The 10,193-nt window shown below is 33.1% G+C and overlaps 1 protein-coding gene across 1 annotated transcript; it reads left to right on the top strand.

The window, feature by feature from the left end:
* Positions 1-2,638: 2,638 nt before the first annotated feature.
* On the top strand, positions 2,639-8,215 carry LOC138331709 (baculoviral IAP repeat-containing protein 8-like). Its single transcript, XM_069279461.1, has 6 exons — positions 2,639-2,784; positions 2,993-3,407; positions 3,644-3,828; positions 5,838-6,030; positions 6,406-6,756; positions 7,042-8,215. The coding sequence occupies exons 2-6, from the start codon at positions 3,032-3,034 to the stop codon at positions 7,227-7,229; spliced, it is 1,293 nt and encodes a 430-aa protein (XP_069135562.1). The 5' UTR covers positions 2,639-2,784; positions 2,993-3,031; the 3' UTR covers positions 7,230-8,215.
* Positions 8,216-10,193: the final 1,978 nt, after the last annotated feature.

Genomic DNA, 10,193 nt, shown 5'->3' with positions numbered 1-10,193 from the left:
CGTGGATTGTTTAAAAAATTGGGTGAATTTCACAATTCTTTTTAAAATCCTAAATACGCTACGATAATTAAAGTTCAAAAACCGACTTTCTTTCACTATGAAAAATAAATCCTAGAATGGCCTGAAAACCCGACGTCATCGTAACGTCACAATAGATACACTGACGTTGCAAATTGATTTAGAAAATCAATCCCTTGAAAGTCGTTGAATAGTGTTTTATCTAATCAAACAGTCTCAAATACAGTTTGCAAACATTTGGGGTTTTTTTCAAATTCATAACCATAATGTTGATTTGCGACACAATGTTAGAAAGGAAGGACAGCACAGATGCTTGGTTTTGATGTAAATCTATATAAACCTAAAGGATAAGCATCTTTTGTGTCATTGAAGGTACTCGTCCTAGAACTTGATTATAATACATGTATATTTTTAACAAAAATCCTATTGTGCTTTTGTGTTTTGTTACAATGGAATTTTATCACCAAATTATTGTGGTCTCTTGCCTGATAATATTAATCGCTGATTTCAATTGAAATGACAAGTTAATTATCTTATGATTATAATGTTTATATCAGGGATAGAATAGGTGACATGAAAATCTGCTATAGTGGGTTGGCGGGATACTATTGTCATGATGGGTAATATCAAAGGTTAACGATTTGAACTCTATTCCTATTGGGGAAAAACAAATGGTAATTTAATTGTAATTGCTTTTCTGTTTTATATTTAAGTTAATATCTTTCTAACCTCAGTTCCAAACCTCGACTTTAACTCAGTTTACAAGCATTGAATGTATGTCGATTTTAAGATTGACTGGGTATGCCTGGTTAAGAATGCTTTATCATTCATTAGCAAGTCAAACATGAAACATAATACGCTGCTTGAAATATGGGTTATTGATGTGTTTTACCTTATCTTATAATCAAACCATATCTATTTAATGCACAATATAAAATTGATTATCTTTGCTGCTTTTAACATTACGAATTTAGAAACAACTTACGAACTTGTTTGAGACATCAATCGTGGGTCTTCGACGATTACTGAAGGCCATTTGGTAATAAAAAAAATGGAGCTATACCGAATGAGGATTATCCGTGGGATTTAAAACTAGTATAACTTTGCATTTCAAAACTTCTTCAAACTAAAGAATCATTTCTTCAAAGAGTATATTTGAAATAGCGACCTTCATAATCAAGAAATGAAACGGTTTGAAGAATGGAATTATTTCTAAAAAGATCTAGAATATGTTATGAATCACACAAATACTTCCTATTCCGGCATAGTCACGATCAACTACAGCCACCCATACAGTTTATGATGAACCCTAGCTGACATCACCATGGATCAGTTAGCGTGGATCTTCATTTCCTTTTTTAGTAAGGGATTACAAACAACCTGATATATAAATAAAAGTTTCTAATTTTATTGAATATCCGTATCCATATTACATACGCACGCGACGTTCGTAGGTTTTAAATAGTGAGAGGGTTCAGAGGTCCAAACTAATATAATTTCATTTCTAGTGGTAATGACGGTGTCCAGAAGTTTGGTTTGACTTTTTTTCCATTAATAGCCAGGTACATTAAAGGTTGTGCCAAGAAATCGATACACTCACCATGTCAAAGCATTCTTTGTCTATACTTGGCATAATTTTTATATCAAGTATTTAATATTTTGGTTATAAGGATATTATCAATTTGTAACAGACAAGTTGCAAGTGACCTAATTAAGATGACGGTTAGCAGCAATGGATGCTTCAACACTTAAAGATGCTCTACCGCCGACAGAACGTAAATGATACCCATCATTTGAGCAATAATTGGTGTTTAATCGTGTATATATATGTCTAATTAACACAAAAAGTAATTCAAAATAATTTGTTTTGCTTTTGGTGCATGCGCAATCAGTAATGCATTCTATATAGGACATATATAGTGCCACCGAATTTTTTCGGGTTGCCTTTAATTATTTTTGATATTTGTATCTTGAAGTAAAATTTGAAGGTCAAACTTTTCAATGTTGGTAATGGTGTAAAGTGAGTAACTTTTGTAACTGAAGAAAAATACTAAATCGTCTGGTTCTGTTTTTGATAAAGAAAAAATATCATTTGTCAGTGATGGAGCATCTTTAAAAATTCAGATATGTAATAAAATTATTAAAGATTCTCCACCGCTGACAAATGGTATTTTTTCACTATCAAAAACACGAGCAGACGATTTAGTATTTTTCTTCAGTTACAAAAGTTACTTACTTTACACCATTACCACCATTGGAAAGTTTGAGCTTCTAATTTTACTTCAAGTTAAAGTTACAAAAAATAATTAATTGCATCCCGAAAAAATTCCGTGGCACTATATCCTATATGGAATTAAGTACTGATTGCGCATGTACTAAGGCAAAATAAATTATTTTATATTATGTTTTGTGTTAATTAAACATATATTTACACGATTAAACACCAATTATTGTTCAAGTGATTAATATCATTTATGCTCTGTCGGCGGTGGAGCATCTTTAAAGGTTAGCTTATATAAGCTGTTTATATTTAGAATAAGTTCTTAGTTTTTCAATCAATTATCCACGTACATGTATTTAACTTATGCTATCTATGTGAATTATTTCCAGCTGTTAAATAGCCTTCCCACCGAGAACCCCAGATCCCCGACCCATTATATTTATAGCTTGAAGTACTGAAACTAAAAATAGCATGGAAACCTCATAGGCTATATAAGCGTGGTTGCTAGTCGTTCCGTTTGCTGTGTTACCGGGTCGGGCGCTGAGGTAAGTCACGCTAGAACTGATAATAGTGTATAAACCACGGTCTGTGTGAACGTATGTGTTGAAATGAATGAAGACTGAACGTATATTGCTAAATGTCAATATAAACAGAATTAAGATAATTTATATATTTTAATGCAGCAGTGCTTGTATAGAGAATTATTAGCTTGCATTAAGTATTAATTAATAATAATTTCATTCCACTTTTCAGCCTTGCTACTCATCTTCATTGTAAATAACATCATCGAACATGCTATTTGAAAGAACGACAGAACTTCCATCAGAACAACACCAGGGCCTTCAGAGCTGTACAGCACAGTACAAACACAGGGAAAACAAATCTCATAAGACATCTATTAATCTAGATGATCGCAACCCCGAGGATAAGACCATGTATACCAGCCAGATGTTAAGTCACCTAAAGGAACGTGAAAGCCCCTTCTGCTCGCAACCACCGCTAACCGACAATGTCCATCATTACAAAGAAATAGATAACTCAGGAATTAGACCTCCTACACATCCACAGTTTTCACTGCTTTGTAACAGACTTAGGACCTTCAATTCCTGGCCCCGGAACCTTCATCAGAAACCAAACGATTTGGCCGCAGCCGGGTTCTTTTATCCAGGTACATATCACAGTATGTCTCGGTAGTATGGAAAGAGGAAATACAACTGTTGCAAAACAACTGTAATAAAAAAGATGATTGGAAGAAAAGTATTGATGAAATAAATAATGATGTTACATAAAGATGTGATTTCAAAGTTAAATCAAGGCACCTTTATAATTTATTACTAAAATAAAGGGATTGGTGTCTTCTCTATCAATTAAACTATGTAAATAATTTAAATTTCTTTCATTCAGGGACGGCAGATATCGTGACATGTTTCTCCTGTGGCGGGAGTCTGAAGGAATGGGAACCAGAGGATGACCCCCTCATAGAGCATGCGCACTGGTTTCCAAGCTGCAGTTTTCTTCTTCAAACAAAGGGCGAGAACTTCATACGACAGGCACAGCTCAAAAATCAAGATGATGATGCAATCGAAAAGGTATAATAGATATAAGAATATGAAATAGGACACATATTTTGGGGGCGTTACTCTGACATCAATATATTGCATTCGATTTAGTAAATGCAGACTACGCATGATTATCTTACATTAATGTTTAAATATTTAATAAACACTAACCAAAATGGCTGTTGATAGGGTATTCTCTACAGCTATTCGCGATAACTGCTAAAATCAGTTAGTCGTAGTATAAAGCATTTTGTAGTTATCATCATATACTGAATTATAATGCGATCTCTTCAGTAACTAGGTTGAATGACAAAATCACCTTAAAAATCAATATACAAGCATGTATTCTAGTACAATATCCAATGCGTGGGTACCAAATGAAACTATAGTTACTGGTATATAGGACTTTCTAAACTTATGATGACATTTCTTATCTTAACAATACATATGATAATTATCTCTCACTAAATACGTCATAGAAATTTTAGATTACCGAGTTTTCTAAATAGATATGTTGAATTCATTTCATTACGTTAGCTTTATTTTTATATCTTCTAAATAAAGTAATTCTAGGATTAACACTACTACAGGAATATAGAATTCACGAATACCGTGCATGATCGTACAAAGATTAAGGTCATCCTTAAAGGAAGGGGATCAATAGCCAAGTGGAAATTACACAAGTTTCTAAAAATAGCTGGGATTTTCTGTAAAATTCCAAATCTATAAATAAATTTGAGGTCTATGTGTCAACATTCTAGTGTTTATATAGCATATGTGTGATTCATTATTAAAAAAACATTTAGTTCAAGGAAGCGTTTACAGCATATTTGCATATTTGCATATAGGTATCTTATATATATAGGCTCATGTATATTTTGGTATACAGCCTAACTGGTTGACCTATACATAGCGAATCAATTCCTATCTTACAATCATGTACGTGGTCGTTTTATGACGTCATACACGAAGAAAAATAAATTATGGAAATTTAAAAGCGGCACATTCATTGGCCAAACTCAACTATAGGCTAAGATATATTTATGATATTTCTTTCGCGTCTATGAAAATTGTTCTTCCATTTTTTTCTATGACTTCATAAACCCAAAAGATATTGATAATATTGCTCCAACAAATAAATGATCGTTGTATGAAACAGGCCACGTACTCAGATCTTTTCCGTGGATATTTAATATAAAACTAAGTAAAACATAATAACAATATCGAAATATTTTGATGGTATTTAGTTCAGTATAGTATTATCATATATATATATTGATTTGCAATCTCTGCTGTTTGACTCACCATTCAAAACATAATATAAGAAAAATACCCTTATAAATCACTGTTTCGTATTCAAATTATTTTAGTTCAATTTCGTAGTTTCAAGTTTCGCGATAGCAATGTGAAATTCCTGTTTTTGGTTTACTTAGATTTCTTAAAGACCTGTGGTAATATCGAGGAAAAACCAAATACAATGTGGTTATTTCTAATCAATTTCCGTGATGAGTAACTAATTTTGGTTCCGGTATCGGTAGATAGATTGATATCGTGACAGAATAAACAAAACTCTTAAAACTTATCATACGGCCTGAGGAAACAAGCAAATAGTTTCGAATGAGTAGTTCCCGGATATTCATCCGTAGAATAGACAACAAACATCTAAATTTTCCATCAAATCAAATAGTAGTCAGAAATCCCCTTTAATGAAAATATAAAAGTTTAATTAACAAATAATAGCTAGTTTTTTTCTGATATGCTTTTTTTGTAGTGGGGTTTTATCAGTTAGTCGATCAGAACACAATTTTTTTTTAAAGTATTTGATAAGATATCATATTTAGTTTTAGAATCCGTTCAAATTACAATTCATCGTGGTAGACTAGTAGGTTATTCTCGGATATAACATTTTTAGTTAAAATTGTAGAAGATCAAAACTCTCCCTTTCATCCTGTATAGACTCGCGATCATTGTTCCAATTGTTTACTGTATAAAACCAAATGATGCAAATATTCATGTATATATATCTTTGAATATTCCAGACTGACAACTTTAATGCCGCTGATAATGTCGCCTGCTGTGAGCCTCAGACACAATCGCCTCCTCTCTTGAAAACCAACACGAAAAACGATACTATTGACGTCGTTCTGGAAACGCCAGCCGCCCAAAGTGTGATGATGATGGGATACACAAGGGAGATAACCAAACAGGCAATAGAGAAATGCCTTCATGCAGGTGAGAAAAGATCTGTTTATGAATAACAGATTATAGTTTAATTAAGGTTGAATAGATGTAGTTCCCTAAAAAGAAAGAAAAATAGTAATTGAAAAAGACTATATAAAAGTCTACAGTAAAACACGTAACACGCTCACAACGAATTAATGGTTATAACATAATGATTATGGTTCCCGTCAATGTTCCTATAACATACCTGGATTATAAAGTGATTTGGTTGGTTCACAGAGATTCGTCTTAACCGCATTTTACTACGTGTAATTTGTTCAGAAATACGCTTTACAAATACTTTACAAATATGACATTTTGATATCTTTTTATAGATTTACCGTTTTTTTCATTAGAATAACTTTTTACCTCGAATTTTAAAAATAGGGAAAAGCAAACCTTCGGCTGTGGATATAATGCAGATATTATTTGATATGGAAGAAGAAGAAGAATCAGAAAACGATGAAGACGAAAAAGTCCCGACAGAGACAGAGAACATAAAAGGTGAGACAGGGAACAGATACCAATCTACACTGGAAGGTGGGGATGAAGAAAACAACAACACATATTCCCAATGCACAGAGGAGCCTTTGACAGCCAATACTGTGTATAGGTCTCTATCGCCAGTCTCAGCCTGTGACCTACCACGTCCAATTGAAGAAAATTTAAAATCCTTATCTATCCAACAAGAGCCAATACCGCAGTCCTTCTCACAGTTAGAGCTCAACCAAATGAATGGTAAGTCACCCATTTGCACATTTTGGATGCACTGTTATTGTTGGTCATACAGAATGTGAAATACATTACTTAATGGCGAAACAGAACGAATTGTTAAAATGATCCGTTATAATAGGTATTGGCCAGAGAAAAATACGAATAAAGTCCATGCAAATAAAAAGTTACCGTTTTCAAATACATATATTTAATGATAATCTGGATTATGATAATGGTTATAGTCTCGTTATCCCTGTACCAAGAGCACTGTGCTGTTTTGTAATGTGCTTCCTTCCGTTTCTTTCACAGACCTTATGGAGGAAAACAGAAAGTTGAGAGAAAGTAATAAGTGTAAAGTGTGTCTGGACAAGGACTCCAACACTGTCTTCCTTCCCTGCGGCCACCTCGCTACGTGTGCGGAGTGTGCAACGTCGTTGATAAAGTGCCCACTATGCCGACAACACATCCACGGTACCGTTAGGGTATACCTAGCATAGTCAGTTCCACCCTATTGCTTCTTCACTGTTTAAAATTTACCAGAAATAATAGCCACAGTGATGAGAGTTTATTTGGTTTTGATGTAATTCCATTGTTATCTAATTCAAACAGTATCTTAATTGTTCCTGTGTGAACGTGATTATATCAGTTAGATGATTGAATTCGAAGTAATGCTTTCATTTATTATTACAAGAACATACATAGGTATAAGGGCACTTTATCAACTTTGCGTAACTCCGCCGTAGCTGGTCCCAAGCCCATGTTGAGAAAGGAGGAGGGCATAGAAGCAAAAAATTCTGTCCGACTTAATTCTGTCCGACTTAATTTCAGGAAACCGTTAAGGATCCAGTTGAATGTGACTGTTAGTATTATACAAGATGTTACTACTTGCTATATCTGTGACATTTACAAGGTATTTTAAGCATTTAATGATGATGTGTAAAAGTACCCCCTGAAATTGCAATTGTACCGCCTTTCCCGAATATTAATGAAACCCCTGATTACGCGATTAACATTATCTAATGACGTGTAAAATTTATTGGTATTAATATCTGTATGTATGTATTCTTTATACTGATACAAAATGACATTTAAGTGGACAGTCATTAAATGACGATGCATTATAAACTGAAATCGACGTCTTCCATATTTACCAAAGACTGAAAATATCCTTGGAGGCAGCAATGATACCTGGGATATGCTTGTGATGTGTGATTTGTGTGCTTATTAAAATTGTAAATTGACGTTATAAATTTATCGACATGCATTCATATTTGATTATCAATGAAAATATACGTGGAGGCAGCAATGATAATTGGTTTATATCTGTGATGTGTGATTTGTGTACTTATTTAAATTGTAAATTGATATTCATATTCGATTATCATTGTAGATAAAATTGTGTTATGTGAAGTGTGTAACGTGTAATATGAAGTAATACATGAAATATGTATTTTAAATTAAATCAATAAAATATTAAAATAACCGGACAAAAACAATTTCATTCGTACAGAGTGTGAGATCTAGGACCACACGTTATACAATGAAGAAACTTACACAATATACCAGTCAATATCGACACGTATATATATTGTTTAGCCGTCCTCAACTTAACAATATGATGAGGAACATGTGCGAAATTCTTTTTACAATCTATAGTATTCAGATAATTATGCAGTAGTTGACAAGTGAATTATATAAATTGTTACGGAAAAATAATTGTGTTAGGTTATTATGTTGATATGAACCATGGTTATGAGATAAACAGTGGTCTAATGTGTCTCAATTGCTGATAGGAGGAATAATTAAGGAATGCATGTTGTTCTTCTAATGTCGACATAGAGAATACGTTATAAAGAATATTCAGAAGATACGATGTAAGTTTTTGAATTTTATGGGAGATCAATAACTATAACATATCGATATACGTATGGGGTATTTAATGTTGACGTGATATGGCAGGATGTACGGAGTCTACAATTTCAACATTCTGATTGCAGGGTGTCTGCGTAGCATAAAATGTCTATCTATACGCAGTTATCTAAAAATGCCATATTAAATGACTAGCATGTCATGAGCGGTACGTAATGCGGCATATGAAAGCTGATGGGATGCGCGATGTAAGGAGATGGCGCCATAATGAAGAACAAGCTTAAGTGTTAATTGTAACAAGTGACCATTACAGTAGCCTCCTCCCTCCCCCAAACTCCATTACAATCGTACCATTATATTCAGTATCCTTCAATAGTCTACCTTTACATTTTAATTTCCACCACAATCTGATAGCATTAAAAATTCAACCAATCGAAAGCCTATATTTCATTACTTCATGTATGACAACGCAGGTTTTTTAATGTACGTAATTAAAATCGGACGATATATAGATATTTTACAAATCTGAAGAAGACGCAAAGTAAAACCAATACGTTTGGGGACATACAGATATATGTAAATAAACCAGGGAATCAAATGCTAAATACTGTCAATTTCATCTTTCATATGTCCTTTCAGATTTCTTTATCATTTTCAGATAGATTTTAATGTAAAAACACCAACAAAAAGTACATATTTGATCTCCCGGTGATTTTAGATGTCGATTGATTAGATAATTTTTAAGTAAAGTATAGATATAGAACAAACCAAATACGAAGTTAAACATTTACGATTGATTACGGAATGAGTGATTCTCATATCTTCTATAATTGTTTATAGTCATCAATATTCTCTTTAGGGTGTCAAGAAAGACTACTTCCTTTGAAAAAAATACTCAATATATTATTCATAAGTTCAGCATGTGTCCAAAATTCCTATTTAGCATTGAACGTCATGCATTTGGCAATTATCTGAGTATGAACACCAACTGAACAGCGACAAGTTTAATGACGTGCGCTAGCATTTCATGTTGAAATTGCCGTTGTCCATTTGGCATTGATACACCCATACATGTAATTGCCAAATGAATGAAGTTCAATGCTTAATTCACATGTCATGATAAAATTTCTGATATTTTGAGTCTATAATGAATAAAGAATTGATTATCATCAATGTTTGCTAGCATGACAACTGTGACGTCACAATGATAATGATGTCATAATATAAGCGGATGAAAGTTCATAGACTGATAAATGTCTTCATTTAGGCATTTTATTCATTATCATATCTCTGATCCGCTTCTATAATTAAAAAAAAATAATAAAAACCAATCAACTTAATAACTGAAGTTCGAATGATTGCTCATCAAAAACGTGGGGAATATAGGGCATAACCTATCAATATTAGTCAGATATCATTCCAAGGCAAGGACATACACACACTTCGGAAATTGGAGAATGATTATGACAGTGCAGTTTTAGATATGCTTAGTCATTCCAGTAGAACATGAGAGCTGTCCTGACACAAATTGTAGTAGCAATAACACAGCATCAGACAGCAAAGACTACGATCAAAGGTATGTAAAATTATTT

This window comes from Argopecten irradians, chromosome 1, assembly GCF_041381155.1.
Source record: "Argopecten irradians isolate NY chromosome 1, Ai_NY, whole genome shotgun sequence".
Classification (NCBI taxonomy): domain Eukaryota; kingdom Metazoa; phylum Mollusca; class Bivalvia; order Pectinida; family Pectinidae; genus Argopecten; species Argopecten irradians.
The sequence above is the reverse complement of the archived record's forward strand: the minus strand, read 5'-3'. Positions and strand labels throughout refer to the sequence as shown.